Below are 22,666 nucleotides of genomic sequence, written 5' to 3'. Positions count from 1 at the left end.
AATACAAAATATTGTTTAAGGCCCTGAAGCAGATATTACCCGGTACATGCATTACAGGAAGAGAATGAAAGACCCATTGAACAGACCCTGCTTGGTACAAGTCCGACACACTGAGCTGCATGCTTGGTAGAGAAGCAGTGACTACTGATTTTAAAGTCTTTGCTGTGATTCTGTCATGGATCAAACCCACAACCTGCACACTTGAGGTGATCTTGCTACCTAGGACCACTGAGGCAGTATGGCTCCCATTGAAAGTGGGAGACTTAACACCTATGTTGTCAATGCTTAAACACATTATCCAGACAAAATACACTTACTTATAACTATCCCCACATGGATTTTCATCACATTCATTATAAATATGACAGGCACCTTCTCTTATCTCAGTTTTTTCTAAACCTCCACATCTAAAAAAAATAAAAATAAAAATAGAACTATGACAATATGACAGTGTTAAAATAGTTAAATTACATATTTTTTTTACAAAAACTAGATTTATAACAAGCATTTTGATTGGGTATTTCTCTTTGGATAACCCAGGTTATTAAGTATATAGCTGCAACTGATTTTGGTAGTTTCGGGATTCTATGTAAGTTAACTTTGGGCAACTATGAAGCAAATATCAAACTGCTCCAAAAAACAAATTGCAAGAAATCAACATTGAGATCAAAGGAAGGAGGCTGAGATGGCTAGGGCATGTTTTATGTATGGACCAGAAACAGTTACCCAAAATTGCCCTTAAATGGACCCCACCTGGAAGGCGGAAGCCTGGTAGGCCAAAAACAACTTGGCGAAGAACAGTGGAGGCTGAGCTGAAACAGGGTGGATAAACGTGGGGAGAAGCCCAGAAGATAGCCAAAGACAGACCCAGGTGGCGGGAAACAATTGCAGCCTTATATCTCACTGGAGATGAAGAGGATTAAGTAAGTAACTAACTATGAAGCATCCTAGATCTCAATGTGCCCAGATGTTTTGGGGAATAGAATAGAAAAATTCCTACCTTTGAGCAAGACATGGGTTAGGGTAGGTCTTCCCATTAAGACCGCATCGGGGCTTGTAATCTCTAGGGCAATCACATGGCAGCTCTCTTCGTCTTGTGTGGTCAGTAGACTGGGATGAAACACATTTCTGATTGGTACAAATTATCTCCCCTTGATTGCAGATACAGTGATTACAATCCAACTTAAACTGCTCACCGTGCTCTGTAAATAATATTAAAAATTGTTATTCGAGGAAGAAAGTTTGATAGTGACTTTGGTGGTTTTCTATGATCTCATCAAACAATGGAGTAAAATTCTCTATACAAATTTCAACTGAAAAATTTGATTTTTCTTGAAAATACAAGAATTGTGTCACTGCTTTAGTGCTTGAAACATGTAAATCATATGACCGGTTCAAGAATAACTATAAGATGTTGCAGTGAAATGGGATCAAAATATTAAAGTGAAAGTAGAGGGAAAACATTAAAGTGAAAGTAGAATGAATAGTTCTAAATACCTTTAATTATTGCCGTTTGCCCAAGCACACAGCTCTCCCTTCTGAAACAAGGTATTGTTTTACAGTTCTCTAAATGATTCTGTTGACCACAGACACATACTTGATGTTCAAAACACTGGTCGTTGGTTTTGCCCTCCAAATACAGGGGTATCCTCACACGAGAATGGCGTGGAACCAGAACAACAGAAATATCCCCCATTCTACAAGCTGTAAAAAAAAAAGACACATGCATGTATCACCTTGCCATATTACAAAGTAGACTTATGTGACCCTTAACTTTTGACATAATATTATTCTTTGAAAATTGAAAGGGGTTTTAAAGTACACATATAAGCACAGAATACTTGTCCTGTGAAAATGGTGAAGAAATGTATAAATAAACAAATACCTTTGTGGCAAACATACGGTTTGCAGTTTTCAGGGTGGCGACATTTTCTTCGATTCACCCAGCAGACCTCGTCATCTGGGCAAGGGTTAGGGTTACATGGAGTAGTAACTCTCTCTATACTGGTTGTTGTAGGCTGATCTGTGAAAAAATAATTACATGTATATCATAAAATCAAACATTAATCTATTCATAACAAATTTTGAAAACTTTACATTTTCAAAAAAACTCTGCCCTGCTTACCCTACCAGTGCATGAGGTCTACATTCCAGAGTACAGGCTGGAGACTTCATTCCAGTTTTCTGTGGTTTCATTTCTTACTTTCTTAATTTTTTTCATGAAGTCTTTATTTTCTATGATTTTTCTAAATCTCTGGACTTTCATGTACAGTGTATCAATTCAAAGTGATTATGGTTACTATGGTAATACACTCTTTTATATAAAATACAAACACAACAAACAATCTTCATTTTGACAGCATTGCAGTGTAGATCAACCTCTCCTCACCCTTCCCCAAATTATCCCACCATCTTAGTCATAGATAACGTTGGAAAGGGGCATAATAGCAGATCTGTTTATACTACTTGATGACAATCCGTATTTTTCAGATTATTCTATGAAAATGATCCGTAAAATCCTGAACTTTCTGAAATTTTAACAAAGGTACTACAGAGAGTTTCACAATTCGTAATGCATAATTTGCAATCAAAATCCGTATAAATTATGGAGAATCTGTATAAGTATTGAACACCTCTGTAATAGTCAACTTTCATCTACTGCTCCAAACTTTTTGATAAAAGGGGCATACAGAACTCCCAAAAATTTATCCCTTAGCCCATCACAATCTCCTCCCCATCCATCACTACTAATAAATTTGTGAATCTCGCAATACTTCCATACTTACTGAGGTAAGGTATAAGAGACACACATGATCCATGGTTATCGTCAGTTGAAAGTTTGTTACAGAGATGCTGAACTGTGTGTCCTTTCTGAAGTCGACTGGGGTCAACACACTTGTTCAGAATGTACATACATTCATTTCTATAATGGAAGCATGGAAATCAAAATTAAAATTTTTTTTAATTTATTTATTTTTTTTAGTTTTGCATAATATGCATAAAGGTCTTCTGAATAACAAAGGAGAATTAACTCATACATGTCATACATATCAAGAAACATGTCTATGATTTACTGCTGTTGTAGGAAAAGTTTAGTAAAATATTTTCCCAAAAACCAAAATGTCTTGACATAGCACAAGTTTTCCTCTTTCTTACAAATACTAGTATTTTCCTCTTTCTTACAAATACTAGTATTTTTGTTATATTGTTTACTGTAATGAACTATGAATACACATTAACAACTCAACCTATATTCATGTATAACATTATTATGTAACGGGAGAGCATGATTTGACTCACAAAATTATACTCTGCCACCGAGGATCGAACCTTAGACCGCTCGGTGACAAGCAAGCGAAAAACCGATTCGGCTAAAGAATTAATCCTTCAGCCAAGTCAATTAACTGGTTATTAAAATCTCACTACCTACTACAATGCAGGTAGGCTGTCCAGCCACAATAAGAATTTCATTTTTGTAACATGAATTCAATATGGCTGCCAGGAATTGAAAGTTAGACTTACCTGCAGAGAGGAAGATGGGACGGTTTCTTATGACAGGGTTTTGTATGCAGGGCACAGGCAATAGCTTTCCACATGTCTGGTTCACATTCTCTAATATCTGCAAATAAAACATCTCCATATAATGATCTACCACTGCTCAAAGTTTCATATTAAACCAGATAGTAATATGGAAGTTATTTTGGACAATTTCTTTATATCATTTTGGTAAAATGAGTTATGAATTTATTGAAATGCACTGGAAATGAGTATTTCAAGGACAGATAACTCTGTCAAAAACCTAATTTTCAAAAATTCTCAAGGAAACTTTCCAAACAATTATCCAGGAATGGAGAGATCAAGTAGTGGTCATTTCAAGTAAACTTCCTTGAATGAAAGTATACTATCAGATTGGTGCGTTTTCAATATGCATATTTCAGATTTTTCCATTTTACCTCATAAAGAATTGTACACAAGTATGGTATTCGAAAAGCATTGCAAATAAACATTTCATGTCAGATAACTTTACCAAAAACTCAATCTTTTAACTTTCTAATGAAAAAAGATTTCAAGTGAAAGAATGTTGTTGAAACAGGGGATACACGTATTTGACATTGTCGAACCAAGGGGTCCATGTATTTGACATTTTCAGATTTTACCAATTTTGCCTGTTTATTACAAAGACTTGTATTTAGCAGAAAGTACACATATTATAACTAACCTTTAACAGGAATAATCATCTGAGGCAGAATGATATTGCCTTTCTCCCATTCCTGTATACTTTTCTCAGCTGCTAAATCGGCCTGAGCATTACAGCTACGGAATGGCTGGGTTGGACGAAGGTTGAAATTTCTACAGAAGTTAAGATCACTGCATCCAAGCCTACAGGGGTACTCCACTGAAGAAGTAATTCTAGGTATGAATATTCATTTTAGGATAAGATAATGGCAGTCATTATAATGCAACATTTATTATCAAATTTCATGATATTGTTGCTACTTTTTACACATGCCCATATCTTTTATTTTCTAGATTTTTTACTCTCGTTTTCAATTATATTTTGGACAGTTGCACTAGAAAGGAAATGCGAAATATTTAGTCGAAACTCAATTGTGACTGTGTGGTGCATTAATCTTGAAATACAATATTATTACCTTTAAATAAAGGATTTTGTTTTATGAATTTGCTACATATGTGAGGTACCTTATGGACTTTTAAAAAAGAGAAGAAAACAAAACAAGAACAAGTAGACTGGTCTATAAAAAAGGGGCTCCCTGGAGCCTAATTAACAACTAACATCCTAAATATTGAAATTTAATACCTGTAATGAATTTATTATTGCTAATGATTAGACTGAGTTGTAATCAATTAATAGAACTTATGATATTGAAAACTTCAATTAAATTTCAGTACAAAATTTCCAAAGTTTCCAATAGATATCACTAATTGCCAAGAAAGAGCAGTGTCACTTATGCTAGAGTTACTTACCTTCATCCAGGCAGTTCAGCATGGAAGCTTCTGTCATGGAAACAGGAAGAGACAGATCTTGGCACTTAGAATTGAAGTCTTCCCAACTACTGTACCACTCAGTATTAAAGGTCTGAAAAAAAAAGGTTATCTAAGCAATATTTGTCATGGTTCAAATTAGAGGTGGTTGGAGGGTAGGGACCCTTAATTTCTGAACAAGGACCTTAGAAATTTTATTTACCTAGGTCCCTGACCTTTGACCAAGTTCATTAATACTTTACTGAGGACCTCTGGTTTTTCTAAAGTGTTAAATGAAATTTCAAGTGGTCCTAGATCAGAAATTAAGGTTCATGGTCAGGGTTTAAAAAAAATTTCCTCAAATCCTTGAGTGCTTCCTCAAAACTTCAATTTCTATTATTCTGATTGGTCGAAATTGGTAGGATGAAAATCTCAATGCTCAAAGCATCAATACCTTGAATCATAAGCTTATTTATTTTCATGGCTTTTTTTTTCAAGTTAATTCTACAAATAACAAATCTTTCTGTCATAGTATAGCAAAACAAGCACTTTAGAAAAGGGCACAAAAAAAAACAAAAACAAAACAACAAAAAAACAATTTCAAATTAACACAAATTTAAAAATGTTTTTGCTTCATCGTCAGTATTAAAAATAATTTCCCATTTCCATTAATTGTTAATAAATATCTACAATTAGTGCATACAGAGTATTCACTAATTACTATTCATTAAATATGCATGACAATTAAACATAAGAATAATCTAACTGCAATAAAATTTGACAGGGCGATGACAATGCATATTACATTTTAACATTTTTAGCTCATAAATGTATTCCATAGCTATGAATTTCTCAATATCTGATAAAACAAGACTACTAACTATCAGTTCCCATATTTTGAGATAAACCAAAACCTGTCTAATATAGACTCTTGTCTTTTGTTCACTATAGACAGGTCTTCAGTTGACACAACTGAATAATGGATTGAAAAAGTAAAAAAGTGGACTTCAGAAGATCTCCATTTTAGACAGGTTTCCTGTTTAATTAAAGTTTAGCTTGGACAGGATACACTGTACTTCCTTGATTAAAACAAATTTTGTATTTAAAAAGAGATAATGACAAGACATCTATGTTTCAAGTTTCATGGAAATCTGAAGAGTAATTCTCTTTCTAGATCACCTAGATGGTACTGAAACCATCGAAGTGTAAGCAGTCAACTTACAATAAACCAGATAAGTATATGGTGAATATGTCAAAGAGACAACAACCCCACCCCTATGAAAATGTCAGCCAAAGGCCAGCCATTGGTCTTCAACGAACAAGGAAATTAAGGAGGTAGACCTAGGGTAAGGGACATAATTCTTTCAAATCAAAACGTTTGTGTAAATCATTTTACATTAATCTCATCTAAGCAACAAAGTAACTTGGATTTATTTCATTTTATTTCAAATGAAAGCTTGACAGGCTTTGGTGAAATTGAATATGATACAAACATATCACTGATTTCAAGAGCTATGTCCCTTAAATCAGAGAACAGTGTGACCAAATGTTTTTCAAAACAATATACTAGACAAAAGGAAAGGATTATAATTATTTTATCATTTCATTATTGTCCTGTCTCAAAGTAAAACCTGTCTTCACTGATCCTAGTATCAGCATGAAAGCTATCTAAACCAACAAATTTTCTGAAGTCTCTCATGGCAAGTTCAATACAATATTAACCTGTGTAGCTGAACATCCCTTCAAAAACTTTTCAACGCAAATTAAACCTGTATAAACAGCTCACCTAATGAAAAGGGCTCCATTTACAAAGGTTTCCCTGTAATGTATATTTTTAAGACGCTATCTATAGTCTATTACAATTAATTGTTAACATACAATAAACACATAACAATAAACACATAACAATAGTTTAAAACAGATAATATCTTACGTACAAATTGATTCACTCCTCATAAAAGAATCCAACCCTTTTTTCCCATCCCCAGCAACTGGCGGACTGTTGACACGGCAGAAAACATTATTGTGATGTAATCGAAAATCAAATGTTACCGATGGCCGTATTTATAATAATAGTTCATTGTTATCTGCAGCAATTTGATGTTGTTTAATGCATTTAATGATAGTAACTGACACGTCAGTTATGTAACAGGTCTCCAACTTCTGATCTTATACGCAGATACACACAACTGTCGGAAAATATTCGGCAATAAATATGAAAAAATCCTATAAAATACATGGGTGAAGTTTTAGAAAAGATAAAAACCCTCTTTGAAGTTCTGACATAAAAGCCTTGTAAGGAAAAGGTTGACCTAAGGAAGACATTATACCGAATCACCTCAGGTCAAAGGTCAAAAGATATCACATAATTATACAGGGCAAACTATTAAAAACTAAAAACCCAAAGCAGAGTAAAAAAAGGATCCCTAGCCCCTGATTCAACTTAAAAACTTTACACTGAATGGTGTTCCATTAACAGTAATAATTATCTTTATAATGCACAAAAATTTCATATGAAGTTTTATAAAAATCCATTGTGTTGTATAGGAAGAGTTGCATTTACAAATATGTGGACAGACAGACAGACAGAGGTATTTGCTAAAGTAATTTAAAGAGGAGCTAGATTTAAAATTGCATAAGAAATCATTAGGGAATCATATAGTAAGAGAGGAATCTTTGTTTATTCAGGTTCAGACAAATTTCATAGTACAGGTGTTTGGCAGGAAATCTGGATATAGTTCTCGGACATGTTCAAATATCTGCATGACAAAGAATATCTGGGAGTTAACCTGATGACACATTAAATTATCTGCATGACAAAAAGAACCCGGACTTTCCCCACTGACAAGTTCAACTATCTGCATAACAAATGCAGTTTTATTTAGTATAAGTGTATTTCAATGGCTCTCCACCAATCTGTTGACAAACTTTATCAACCGATTCTGATATAGATAGTAGGAGAAAAATTATTCTAAGGACACTTGTAGTTATTAAGTAGTCTGAGATAGCCTCCAAAATTATTCAACATGAATATATCCAGACACAAAAAATAGGACCAAGTCTATTTGGAACAGATTTCACCAAAACTTTGCTACATGGTAGGTCCTATAGACCCTACAGTTGATTTAATTTCAAAATTGTCTTGTTGTCATAAAGATACTAAAATTGAATTAAAGTCATATTTTGCATTCAAACATGTATGTTTTCACCCCGCACAAAGTTTGTACAGGAATAACCCCAAAGTGTGACAAACATAAAGACACACAAATAAGTGGGAAGGACAAAAAACAACATGTCTCAAAGTGAGGGGAAACATAGTTTTTAAGGAGGTAGACCTTGGGTAAGGGAAATAACTCCTGAAATCACTGATATGTTTGTATCATTATCAATTTCACCAAAGCCTCTAAACCTTTCATTTGATACAGAATGAAATAATACCAAGTTACCCTGAGGCTTACATAAGATTGATGTAAGAGTAATCAAGGGAACCAAGGTTATAGTAGTAATCAAAAAATGCAATCCAGGGACAAAGACCAGACATGGAAAACAGACATACACAACAAAGAACATGAAGTAACTAAAATCATACATACAAAGTAACAAAAGGAAATGAGCAACTTGGACTCCACTGAAAACTGGGAGCATGGACCAGGTGCACCGGTAGGATAAGCATCCTCTGTTTTTCTAGAAACACCCGCCGAGTTGCTCAAAAAAAGTCGTCCAAGGTAGACAAACTAGGAAAGGAAAACTATGACCCTTTGAATAAATCAGTTCTCATGGTGCAGATGGATACACCATAACGATCCACGAGTTCATGATGACGACCATAAAACTTCTGTACTGATGACTTCAATCTTGTAGCAACATAACCCTGTTCCAGAAGCCTATTTGTTAGAGTTCTAGCATGATACAAAAAGTCTACGTAATTTCGGCAAGCTCTGGCATAACGTATGAGATGTGATATGAACACTCCATATGCAGGTGATGAAGGGATGTTGCCACAGATGAAAGGAAAGTTGATAATTTGGAATGAAAAGTCATCACGTTTGTCATAAAGTTTGGCCAATAGTAAATACAAACGTTCCAATGATTTGTAAGAGTTGTGTCCTTTACTCTAGATCTACCGCCTTAAGTACCCCAATACTTTATCAATGGTGGAAACTATTTGCAGTTCTCAATATTACCTTAGAACAGAGGTTCATGCATCTCTCAGTGGCTGCCTTGGAACAACAATGGAGTCGGGATCCATCCATTATTTTGGGTTCGACCGGAGGATCGGGGTTATGGTTTGACAAGAAACATGCCCATATAGGTACCTAAGAAATGAGAAGAACTGTTAAGCTATTTCAATGAAGACACTTTCTATTGCCACAGCTATTTTGGTAAAAAAAAAATATTACTGTGAAAGTATTATTGTTTGTGGTGTACCAATTTTTGTTGTTTTTGTTTATTTTGTAAACCACAAACTTTGGTACTCAATGAAAATGATAGAGTTGTAAATTCCATGACTCAAGAAAAGATGAATTGATCATTTTCTCCTGAACCACAAAATAGGTTCCAACAAATAAAATTACTTTCATAACAAGTCGAATGTATTATTGTGCTAGATAAAAAACAAGTTCCTGATCTCTAATGGAGGATTTTGTTTATAAAACCAAATCTGGCATGTGACACTCATTCTTTGAATCTTTTTTGACACCTCTTAAATTTCATTAACACTTACATAGGGTAAAGCAGGTCCACATGTCTTAACAAGTTCATCCACAATGTCTTCATTTTTCTTCATGGACACAAGTGTCTGTACACAAGTGTTTCTACAGGCATCAGTTGTTGCCTCAGAACAACAAGGCAAACCTAAAAACATACAAGGACATACGATTTCAGACACCACTTACTAATTGAAAACTATGCACACTTGTACTTCAAAATTCTGAGCAATATCTAGGCCTTGTTCCAAAATAAAATGGTTAGAAGTTTTACCATATATTGCACAAGACACAATTTAAAGCTAAATTTATCAATGCTTCTGAAAAATGAATTATTGCAATGTTTTTCTTATAAATGACAAATTGCAATAACTAATAAATGCAATAATTATGAATTTACATTAATGTTCTATTTGGTAGATGCAGGTCATTTATTGCATCACAGAACAATTGAAAATTTGAAGGAGGACCAAAACAGTCATAAAGTATGTACTGGTACACATTTTCTGATTTTACTGTAAACAATGAAACACATGTTTGTGAAGCATTTTCAGTACCAGTCCATATAAAATTCAGACACTGACATTGCAAAAAGGATTCACGGTTAAGAAAAACCCACTTAACAAACAATGCTTTTTCTGTCCACATATGCTTTACTTTCACATAGCAATAGTCCTTCCTGTATTAAAATCGGTAAAATTAGAAAAAACCATACTTTCATCTCCAAGAGCAGTAACTCCTGCAAAATTCCAATTTCAAACACAATCTATATAATTTTAATCTCAAAAGTGCTGGAACCAAATGACGAATTAAGATTGATTTTGTGATCTGTAACTGTTACTGAATCAGAAATAAAAGTGAATTTGAAATGTTTTTTATATGCATGAATCATCTCCTGTCTGATTTTTATAGAGACTACTACCTAATTCCTCTATAATCAAGCCAATTGTAAATTATCTGTAAAATGTAATCTCTGATGAATTTGTGAATGAACTGAAAACTGTCAAAATTGCACTTTAAATTCATTATAGTCAAATTAAAATCATATTGCATTTTCCATATGTTCTACTTCATGACCTTCAGATTGTCACACATGAGCGATTTTCTGGAAGAATTGCACTAATTAGCTCAAACTGGCAGACACAGGTTGGTTTTAATGAGCTTCTAATTAATGTCTATGAAAATTAACAGCGGAACTGTTATGATAGAGCAACAGAAAATTCTGGAACAAAACTAGCATGTCGAGTTGTTGAAACCTTGTAATTTACCATGAAGCCGTTTCCTTTGCCAATGTTATAGGCTAAACATACAAAAACAGTTTTTTCTCATGTTTTAATGCTACATCAGTCAAGAATCGTGTATAATGTCTTTCTCAGCTTATTCTGTCATTGCAAAAACCAGTTTCATGCAGGAAGATTCCACAGAAAACCAATTGCCAAAATTTCATTTCATGTCATTTTTTTCAAATTTCAATTTTTACCCCATTATCCATCAAAATATTATTTTTACAATTTACAACCAATTAGGCATATCTCAATGCTGGATAAAGTCTTCAAATTGACAAAAATTAGCTTAACATGCCAACACTGCATATCTTTCACCAAGAACATGCCAGAATGGATCATTAGAACTAAAAACAAGGAGGCGATATTTTGAGTGCAAAAACAGAATTTTTCAAGTAATTTTTGGTGCAATTATGCAGGTACAACAGAGAAATCAGACATTTTTTTCTTCAAAAGATCTACAGTTTTATGAAAAACGATCTGTTTCAAGTTTAACCTCCTAGATTTAACAGGTGCATGGTTTGAAAAGTTGAATTTCAGCAAATTTTTATCAGTGAGCGTTGTTGTTATCTAAATATTCACTTTTTGACAAAGTTTCAAAGGATTCTGTTGAGAAATTGCATATTTCTACATCAAAGGTTAATATCAATCACACAAAGTTTTATCTACTTAAAGCAAGTGATATTCTTTAACATGATCTCCATTCATCTCACCATTAACCCCTCCTAAATGTAAATTTTCATCATATTGTACAATGAATGTACAGAGTACATATTGATTGATTGTGGTTTATTGTTCAATGTCCAATATTTCATACAGATGATGTTTGACCAATCAAACAGACCCAACTTGAAAAACTGAGCTGAGCTGGAATTTGATTGTGCCAGCTCACCGAAACAACAGGTAGGCATGTCACCTTACTGAGACACATTATTCTGACTCCAAAGTTTAACCAGACATTTTTTTATCTCCTGTATCCAACATGTATGATGAAGGTGTGACAATCAATCATAAAGTTTTTGGTTATTTCTTGGCCAGGAATTGAACCAATGACCTCCTGTACTTATGCCAAGTACCCTACCAGAAGACCACCTAGGGGTCATTGTACATAAATCAGGAACATGCAAAGTTTCATAATAATTTGACAATTGAATTTTCAACCATCATTTGCTTATTCTTCACCAAATTTTGCACAAAATTGACAAGATAATCTAACAAAGAGGGGATTCCAACCCCACCACCAGGATTTGACCCTGAGCAGAAAGTTTTTTTCAGTGTCAGTATCTATAATACTCAATATCTTTATCATAAGGAGTAGATACATGTATATACATGTTTACTAAAGTTTCATATTATAAAAGAGAGATAACTCACTATCCATTGGATTATTGTCCCTTTGTGTCTTTTCTCTATGCTGTAAACACTGCATGATGTTCTTACTGGTTCCCTGGCACTGTCCTCGTAACATATGTCGCTGCTCCTGTCGTGTCATCGTGTCTTTGGTAAACATTCCCTGACAAACCAACTGGCAGCTATACTCACTGGAAGATTTACAGCATCGAGAACTACCTATAGAAATTAAAACAGTTGATGAATTGTGGATTTACATCCTTTGGTGGATATTTCATGCATTTACCTGTAAGAATGTTTGACCAGTTGAACACACCCTGCTTTACATTTGTTGGATATGCTCAGCTGAGCTGGATTTTTAGCTCACAGAATTCTTGTTGGATATGCTCAGCTGAGCTGGATTTTTAGCTCACAAAATACTTGTTGGATATAAACAGCTGTGCTGGATTTTTCATTTGCTAGCTCACAGAACCAACACATAACATGGTTATATTATTTTTACTAATGTGAAAGTAATTTTATTCATGTACCAATTTTTGTGGTTTAAGAAAAAATTACCAGTTCGTACTCTCTTGAATTCATGATTTGACAACTCAATCATGCAAACGAATGGTAAATTCCCTCAATGGATAAAAACAATACCAGAAACACCAAATGGTTCTGGACAATAGATAAAAACAACAACAGAAACACCAAAAGGTTCTGGACAATGGACAAGACAATGCCAGAAACACCAAACGGTTCTGGACAATGGACAAAACAACACCACAAACACCAAACGGTTCTGGACAATAGATAAAAACAACAACAGAAACACCAAACGGTTCTGGACAATGGACAAGACAATGCCAGAAACACCAAACGGTTCTGGACAATGGACAAAACAACGCCAGAAACACCAAAAGGTTCTGGACAATGGACCAAAGCAAAAACAGAAACATCAACAGGTTCTGGACAATTGACAAAACAACACCAGAAACACCAAAAGGTTCTGGACAATGGACAAGACAACGCCAGAAACACCAAACGGTTCTGGACAATGGACAAGACAACGCCAGAAACACCAAACGGTTCTGGACAATGGACAAAACAACGCCAGAAACACCAAAAGGTTCTGGACAATGGACCAAAACAAAAACAGAAACACCAACAGGTTCTGGACAATTGACAAAACAACACCAGAAACACCAAAAGGTTCTGGACAATGGACAAAACAACACCACAAACACCAAATGGTTCTGGACAATGGACAAAACACTAAACAGTTCTGGACAATGGACAAAACAACACCAGAAACACCAAAAGGTTCTGGACAATGGACAAGAAAACGCCAGAAACACCAAACGGTTCTGGACAATGAACAAGACAACGCCAGAAACACCAAACGGTTCTGGACAATGGACAAAACAACGCCAGAAACACCAAAAGGTTCTGGACAATGGACCAAAACAAAAACAGAAACACCAACAGGTTCTGGACAATTGACAAAACAACACCAGAAACACCAAAAGGTTCTGGACAATGGACAAAACAACACCACAAACACCAAATGGTTCTCTACAATGGACCAAAACACTAAACAGTTCTGGACAATGGACAAAACAACACCAGAAACACCAAAAAGTTATAATAAGCAAACAGCAAATTACAAAACACAAAAGAACTACACGTATCCCAGACAGAGAAAACAGCTGTAGGCAAAAAAAAAAGACTTGAAAACAAGGGTAAACTTGACAGGTACTCTGGTAGGATTAAATGATCCTGTTTTACATAAGACACCTATCATGAAAGCCTTTAGAAGATGTTTGTTTAGACAGGTTTCCAGTAAATGGAAGATTCAATTTAAAGTTTAAAGTACCTTGTTCCTTGTCCAAACAGTTGAACAGGCTCTGTTCCTTACTTCTGGAACACTTTCCTTCCACTTCTCCTATGGACATTGCCTACAAGGAAAAAATGTAAATTAAGAATTGCATTTATTATTCCAATTACAGAGAAGATTTTAGGAAGATCAACAGGTAAGTGGATATTGGCAAAATCAAAAGTAAATAAACTGCAAAAAATAAAGAATTGTTACAGTAAAATCCGGATTACAAAAAAAATGGAAATCTGCCAAAAGTGGAAGAAAATCATCCCGACAATCATAAATAAAATGTGATGTCAATTTTGTAATTTCAAAGTAAATGCTAAGTATGTTTGAAATAAAATTATGCGAGTTTCATTATACTATTATACCATGTTTTTCCCTTTCTAGAAATATTGCACTAATGTCGAAATGCTTACAGTGTACACAATTTTTAAGTTAACGGAACACAGTTGGTCTTCCCTTCATTTAATGTCAATCACCTGATATTCTTCCTAGATTATTTACAGGACACTTGGAAAATGATAGAAAATTTAAACCTCTTTCTCTATTGCCTAGTCAACTTAAATACCTAAGGAAGTTCATATGGTTATAGTCATTTAATCAAGGGAGGACCAACTCTATTCCCTGACCATTATCATTGCGTGTGCTGTAAAGTGTAGACAATATGAATCATTATTTTAACATAATTTCATTTCTGCTCAGTGTACTTTATTTTCGCTTCATTTTTACTTAAATGAGACATAAATGCACAAATTTCTCTGTCTATATCCCTTAAATAACCCCCAAGAACTTAACGAGAATATGTATGGAAGATATTACATACAATTAGCTGCCGAAATCTGAACAGTTTAAACAATTAAAAGAACATCTTGCTATGGAAAACCCACTGTTTTCTGGAGGCAGTCAAGTCATATTTCAAAATTGGTTTTATGTTTTCTTTGAGAGTTACTTAAGAAATAATGGTATAAAGATTTGAAGTTGTGAGGGTTAAAGGAGGGGGTGATATATATTCATATCATCCTCAAGCTTACATAATCTTGGATATGTTTTCAATTCATAGTTTATGTGTACTAGAATAGTTCTAGAATGATAAGCACGTTTGTATCAAGGTCATATAAATAAAATGTAAGAAATAAAACAGAGATAAAGTTTCAATTGCACTAAAGTTCTGCCAGATTGATAAAAGAGACATTTCATAAAGCAATACACAGACCCAACAGAGGACCATCAACATTACCTGGATGTTAAAAACTTTGTAATGTACAAGTTCACCTAAAAATCATGCAAATAGAGTTCAAATATTTTTGTCTATTTCTTAAAACCTAAAATCTTTCAAAAATTCATTTTCATAATAAAAAAAAAAACAAAACAAAACAAAAAACAAAAGATTTATCTAAATTTGGGAAAGTAACAAAATTACTGAAATAAGTTCAGATGTCTTTCACTAAAAAAAAATTCTACACATTTTTCTACTGATGTTAGAACAAATGACCAGTTTATTTATTTATTTTTTTTTGCCACTTTGGCATCCTACATTCATTTCAATTGGATTCCAGATCATTATTAAAAGGACAATACTGCATTAATTTACACTAATAGGGAAGTTGTTCAGGAAAGATAATTATTTATTATACTCTGCATGGTTCTTAGTTGAATTTGTACTTGCCCAAAATGAGAATTAATTGGTCATAGTATTTAAGGAGGTAGACCTGTGGTAAGGGGCATAACTCTTGAAATCAGTGATATGTTTACATCATATTCAATTTCACCTTAGCCTTTCAAGCTACCATTTGAAACAGCATGAAATCAATCCAAGTTACTTTGATGCTTATATGAGATTGATATAAAGAGCCTAAATACAAACGTTCCAATGATTTTAAAGAGTTGTGTCCCTTAGCTTAGGTCTACCTCCTTAAGTGAAAACTCAAATATCTTGCTGGACATAACACCACTGAAGCTCCTTTTCACAGGTATTTGTCCATTGAGGTACCCTGTATATTTTTTTTTGTTTCTACACTAGATGGTGACCACTAGACCTTGGACCTTTATAACTTATCAAGACCTTTACTTTCCATATTGACAGATCTAGAGTAATTCAGAATGCTGAAACCTTTTAATTTTTTCTAGACCACCTCCCTTACACGATATCTGAATCTGCATGCACCTGATTTATAAATTCAATTTTTTTTAAACCTCTCTGAAGCTCACACTGTGACCAAATAATACCCTTCTCTATCCTAATGAAAACATTTCACATTGTTAAACCAAAATTTTCTACACAATCATTTTGTCCTGAGAAAAGAAATTAATAAAGTAAAACAGCCAATTAAACTTTCCTTCTCTTCCCATAAAACACAATAAATTTGAGTTTAGAACTTTATCGTGAGTCATGCCATCATTTATACCATGTCTAGCAGCTAACCTTAGAAAATTACCCAAATTCACTTTTCATTATAGCATAGCTATTAAAATAAATCATTTCTGGTATAATTTTAAGTACCCTTTCAAACAAGTAATTAGTTCATTAACGGGTTCCTGTATTATTACTAAATTATGTAATGTAAATTAAGTCTAAATTACAGTGGATTGGTTCTGACTTTCCAAACTTATCTTCGCCAACCCACCTTAAGTATTATTTTCGAAATACTGCAAGCATTTAAATTAGTTTTTCAATATATATGTAATGTTTAGAAGTGTTTTTAGCCAAAATACTAGTATGCAATGCTCATTCCTGCTGTTAAGGTATCATAGAAGTATCATGGAAGTATCTCGAAAGTCTCATTGCAGAAATTAAAAGTTTTCCTTTGTACACATGAATTGCCAATATACTAATTTCAAAATCCCATAAATGACCTGAAGTAAGTCATACCTGCATGATACCAACAAATAAAGGTTCTTGGAGTTTTTCATAAAAAATATACAATAGAAATTTAAGGAACTTATATTTCACTTCACATGCCTTTAATAAATGGCTGCCCTCTTCTTCAAGTCCTTAAAAACAAAAATCAGGAAATAAATGGAAACCAAAACAAAAAACAAAAAAAACCCAAAAGAATTCATTAAAATTCGAACAAAGGTTTTCTGTAACAACATAAAATGTGTGGACAATTAATCAAAGGACAGACTTACATGTAACGATTCAATACGTGGAAAGTTCATGCGAATTTGCTGTAAAATCTAGAACCTCCGAAAAAAAAACATTTCAATTATTTACAGCCTGCCAAATGGAAAAGGGTTGTAACTTTTAATGGATGTCAGACAAGTTAAACATCATATCATATTTAATATTCATATTTGAAAAATGTGTTTTTATGGTTTTATATTGTTTGTGGTTTTCAGATAAACCCAAGAATAAAACTCATCATAAAACTGCCATATCAAATTTATGTCATAAAAAGAAATAATAAAGTACTTGTAGAATATTAAATAGAAGAGTAGCATTAAGTAATAACATGAAGATAAGAAAACAATGAATACAATATCTCAATGAAATACAACTCCATTATAGTAAGGTCCAATTTCAATAATGAGCAAAGTAGCTTTTATTCTAACCATTTAAAAAAGATTAAAATGTCAAAACTGTGCAAATTAAGAATGTTCAATACAATTTTTTTTTAGAATTATGTCCCAACAGCATACACGGACAAAATTACTTTAAATGATTTTCACCTTAATAATGCAAATAAACTTTGAGACAGAGTTCACATGAAATTCTGGTGAATCGAGCCTTTACATGAAATTCATGTAAATTGTTCACATGAAAGTCATGTTAAGTGAATTTCATGTGAAAATCATGTTTATTTCATGTAAAGTTCACATGAATTTCATGTGAGGCTTGATTAACATGAATTTCACATGAAAAATATTTGCCTGTGTATATTAGTTGCAGAATATTTTTCTGTCCAAATGACTGGCATCTGGTCTGTGAGCAAGGTAAATCTGGAAGTCAGTTTCAACAATGCTGTTATTGCAGGTTATAATATTGTTTTATAGTAAAGATTGTTCTTGCTCCTGCTCTAAATGATTTGATACAAATGCATGAGAATTAATCAACTTTTTTTAAGAGGAGGTGATTAAATTACCATATTTTTACATTTTCCTGAAATTTAAGCAAATTATGGTAGAAACCTATTTTCCTTTAATCTAGTCTGTTTATATTTACATTATTCTCCACTCTCTATGGTAAAATTGAAATTTTAACATGCTCAATAAGCTCACATAATAAAAATCAGAATTTTATCATAACAGGTGGAGAAATAATTTCAACCACCTCTACCACAAGCTGTACTATACATGGCAAAGTACAATATTAAAGTCAGAAAATTTTTGGCTTCTTGGACTGACTTGGTTTCAATTATCTTGGGGACCATATAATTTACAGAGTGGAGTCTTTGAATGGAGTTGTGGTGTGGAGTTTAGGCATGTACACATAGACAAGTTTTCCGATGTGACTTTTGGAACTAACTACATTACATTTGTTCAGTAATCCCCATTTTTAACCAATCCCTCCCCCTCCGAAAAAAGTTCATCTCTGGCCTGTGTAGTGTATCAATGTACAATATAAGTACATGTACCATAAGATTCCTAAAACCTTGCTCAAGAAGAAAAGCCAGTTTTTTGACAGAAAGAATTCATCACATGGTACTTTAAGCATCATTGATTGGTATAATAAATCATTATAATGAAAAATCATCACCACTTTCATCAATCCTTTGACAGAGATAACAAATCCCCCACAAAAACATTTTTTCACAAACTCATGGCTGGCGATAATGAAAATGTTACTAACTGTCAGTGATAAATGATGCTTTTCAACTTGTATGCACTTAACCTTTGACCTTGTCAATCAATCAGAGGGAAAACTGATACTTCAGCATTCATTTTTTATAAAATATTGGACTTGTATCTTTTTGAATTGATCCGAGTCTGGCCAATTAGAGAGTCTGATGAAGACACAAGAATTTAATTCATCAGGGAAAGACAACTTAGATGATATAGTTGTCTGACAACTGATAGCCAGATTGTTTGTTTTATGAAAAGTTTTGAGTTTACAAGAGTAATTACAATCCTCTAGAGCTTTAGATATTGTAACACTTAAGCATGTTCAAGAAAGCAAATAAGAGACTTGAATCCATCATAGGACTTTTCCATTACACAGAATAGGACAATATCATTTTCATAAAGTAGGGGGTTATTTACTATATAAATGGCAATCAATTTATTTCAACACATTATGACGAAACAGTTGATTTTTCCCACATCTATCAGGGTCTACTGTTTCTTTGGCTTAATTCCTAATTCAACTAGGATTGTAAAGATAGTTCTGTTGAAGTTTGGATTACTGTAAACATATTAATTTTCACTACTTTTGAGCTGGACAAAAAAGCATGAAAAATAGTACCTGCAAAATTTGAATTTTTCACACTATAGCGCTAATCATTTTTTGAAACTGGGAAAATTGGTATCCATGAAAATGTTCACAGAACAGCATCCACAAAAATGAACAAGTACATAATGCTTACAATCAAAACTAAAAGTTGAAGCATAAAAAGTGGATTCTGAAAGGGGGGTATATTTCCTAAAGCATAATCAGTAACTATACTGCATATATCTGAAGTGAGAGGAACAGATGAGATCTATGAGTCGCAAAACAATGTTGGAATGGGTATACTCTTAAACTTGGCCTGGTCTCCATTTCATTGTGGCTTAGCAATGGCCTTTGAATTTTAGCCTGATATTGAATTAGCTTGGGCTTAATAATTTTGTCATGAATTTCAGCCTGATTTAGGATAAGCTTGGGCTCAACTCAAAATTGGATTTTAGTCTATTGTATATCATTGGTGAGGTTCAGGATGATTGTCCTTCAGAAAAGTATTACAGTCCTTAAATCATTTGTGATTCATTTTCATGATGTTTACTCATCTCAAGCACTCATCTAACACTTTTAGAGATCAGAATGCCCCAATCATCCTTAGTTAAGCTTCAAGTTTTGACATGTGTTTTAAACAAAGTGATGTTAGAGGCATGAATCGGTAGATCATAGCCATCTGGACAGTGTGTAATGTTATGATAAAACTTGTATATATGTAAACCAGTAGATTGGGTGGCCAGATTTCCTCTCATTCAAGACAAGTTTACATGTTCTATAAAACTGGAATGATTGTTTTAGCTTGTAAATTATCTCTTATGTAAATAGTGTTAGACATGATTGACTTGAGGACCATACAACTTAAAGATTGGAGCCTTGGAATGGAATCATGGTGTGGAGTTTAGGCATGTACACAAACAGTGAAGTTTTTCAAGTGACCTTTGGGGTATTATTTTTAGGAGATAACTAACAAAATTGCATTTGAAAATTAGGAAGTGTTCACCACAGACTTGACAGTCACAAATTAAGTTTGCCGGCCACATGTGTGCAGATCCAGTACATGGACATTCACGATTGTAAAATCAAGAGAATTTCAATACATTCCATAATAATTTTCCTCAAGAATGTAAATAACAAATCATCAGTGAATTATTGTTCTCTGAAGCATTCAGCAAAATAGAAATACATGATTCTTTTGACTCCTGAATCAATGTCGGTATGATTCGAAGATTGATGGCTACTTAAAACATGAAATAATGTCCTTACAGTACTGACATATAATAATAATACATACCAGTAGACAAGCCTGTTTGCAATGTCTTCTGACAGCAAGATCACAACAAGCTCTGCCATTCCACTGTGCTATACTGTGTACCACTGAAAGTGAAAAAAAAAATCAAGTCAGTGGTGGCTAAAATAAATCTGAAGGGGTGTGGTGGGGTGCACACTGACCTTCTGCAATGACTTTCAGAGATTTTCTAAACAACCAACCAATACATTATGGAGCATAAGGACCACCCCCCTCTTCTCCCTTGGATCTGCAGGTGCATTCCTTTTGAATACTTTCACAAAAATATTTACTTAACTTGCACACTCAATATCACTGAATGTACATGCATATTGAAACTTTGATTCTATTAGGCTTAACTTTCATTCAAAGTATTGGTGGTCTTGTTTTAAACAAATATGCCTCAAGATAAACTGCAATTACACACTGCAACTCAAGTTACAACAACATGTCTCCTTAATACACTATCAAAAGACTTCCGTGTTCTTAAAAAAAAACACAACAAAATCTAATAAAATTAAAGAAAAAAAGTTTAATTTTGAAATTTACAGCCTGCAGGAAGCTTCTTCAATATACACCATCATTCCAACACTGACTTATTATGTTGCCTCTGATACATTCACAAACCTTTAATACACAAAACCACAACAATTACACCATAATAGATATTTGATAGCCAGTCGTTTAAACCGATATGGGCATTTTACCATATCGGTAATTCAAATCTTTTCAATCTAATCATTTAGACCATTAAAAGACAAAGACAAAGTCGGGTGGGCTTACAAAAAATATCCGTTTCTCCTCCTTCGCCATGTTAATTTCTTCACCAGTTCATTGCACCCAAAATTTACGAGCATGCAAAATCCATTTAAATGACTGTCTAGGGCTACGATTTAAAGGAGTCCCAATAGTTTAATACATCGAATCATCGCTATGATAGGAAATGTCTAAAAGTCTGAATGTATTAAACAGCTATTGTATTACTGAAATCTTAAGAAAATGACATTTCTACTAATTGCTAATTTTGTATCACTTGACAGACATAATGGAAATTTAATACTGAATAAAGATATTTTAGCATTGATATACATTGTAATTCAGGGCAGATGGAATGCCATTAGGCCGTTAGGACACTGAATACCCATAATAACTAGCATCAAAGTAAATCTGCTTAATTGCATGTACCCAACTTTGTCCGCAGTGATGCAATGAAATAAACACATATACTACTAAGGTCAGTGCCAATATGCTGTCCAAAAATTCAATATTTTTAAGATGACAATGCTATAAAATTGAATCAAAAACATCAGTCATTAAGTGTTCTGAGAACCCAATCATAAGGTTGAACAGCTCTGAGGGTTTGAACCTAAGGAACAACATATATCATTGTTTACTAGAATGATATTTTTTTCACCTGTCCGCTAACCATAAAATACCCCTTTTTATTTGTAAGTCCCATATTTTTGAAACAATATATATAAATAATTTAAAATGAAGAAGAGGTTTCTTAGAATGTTCATAATGCTCCATATGTAAGATAAGTTAAATCAAAGTTGCCCATAATAGGAGGTGCATGTCTATATGTATGTATGTATATAAACACTATGTAAAGTTTAAATAATACTGGATTAATACATTTAGACTTACAGATTACACCAAGTAGGTACCCCTAAATCATTAAGGGAGAAAATGTGTCGGATGGACAGACAGAGTTGAACAGTCACCAGTCCTGCTTTCACTGTTAGTGATGCATTAAAAATATTATAAAAATCCCATTTAGCATTTTTTAGTTACATGACAAGTTATGACAGACATACAGACAGA

General features: G+C 33.5%; 1 protein-coding gene across 1 annotated transcript in view; it reads right to left on the bottom strand.

Annotated features, from left to right (window-relative positions):
- LOC148602337 (reversion-inducing cysteine-rich protein with Kazal motifs-like) overlaps positions 1-22,666 on the bottom strand; it is a 74,662-nt gene that overhangs the window by 7,855 nt on the left and 44,141 nt on the right. The window contains exons 5-17 of the mRNA XM_088553658.1: positions 20,849-20,931; positions 14,181-14,262; positions 12,347-12,541; positions 9,707-9,837; positions 9,168-9,299; positions 4,987-5,098; positions 4,220-4,396; positions 3,523-3,619; positions 2,787-2,923; positions 1,886-2,023; positions 1,498-1,704; positions 1,001-1,202; positions 318-407 (exon numbers count right to left, since the gene is read on the bottom strand). Of these exons, the coding sequence (XP_088409784.1) occupies positions 318-407; positions 1,001-1,202; positions 1,498-1,704; positions 1,886-2,023; positions 2,787-2,923; positions 3,523-3,619; positions 4,220-4,396; positions 4,987-5,098; positions 9,168-9,299; positions 9,707-9,837; positions 12,347-12,541; positions 14,181-14,262; positions 20,849-20,931 (1,783 nt within the window). The remainder of the gene's footprint in view (positions 1-317; positions 408-1,000; positions 1,203-1,497; positions 1,705-1,885; positions 2,024-2,786; positions 2,924-3,522; positions 3,620-4,219; positions 4,397-4,986; positions 5,099-9,167; positions 9,300-9,706; positions 9,838-12,346; positions 12,542-14,180; positions 14,263-20,848; positions 20,932-22,666) is intronic.

The sequence above is a fragment of the Perna viridis genome, chromosome 11 (assembly GCF_037379345.1).
Source record: "Perna viridis isolate PV_CMFRI_1.1 ecotype Kerala chromosome 11, ASM3737934v1, whole genome shotgun sequence".
In the NCBI taxonomy this organism is placed as follows: domain Eukaryota; kingdom Metazoa; phylum Mollusca; class Bivalvia; order Mytilida; family Mytilidae; genus Perna; species Perna viridis.
This window is presented reverse-complemented; position numbering and strand designations above follow the sequence as displayed.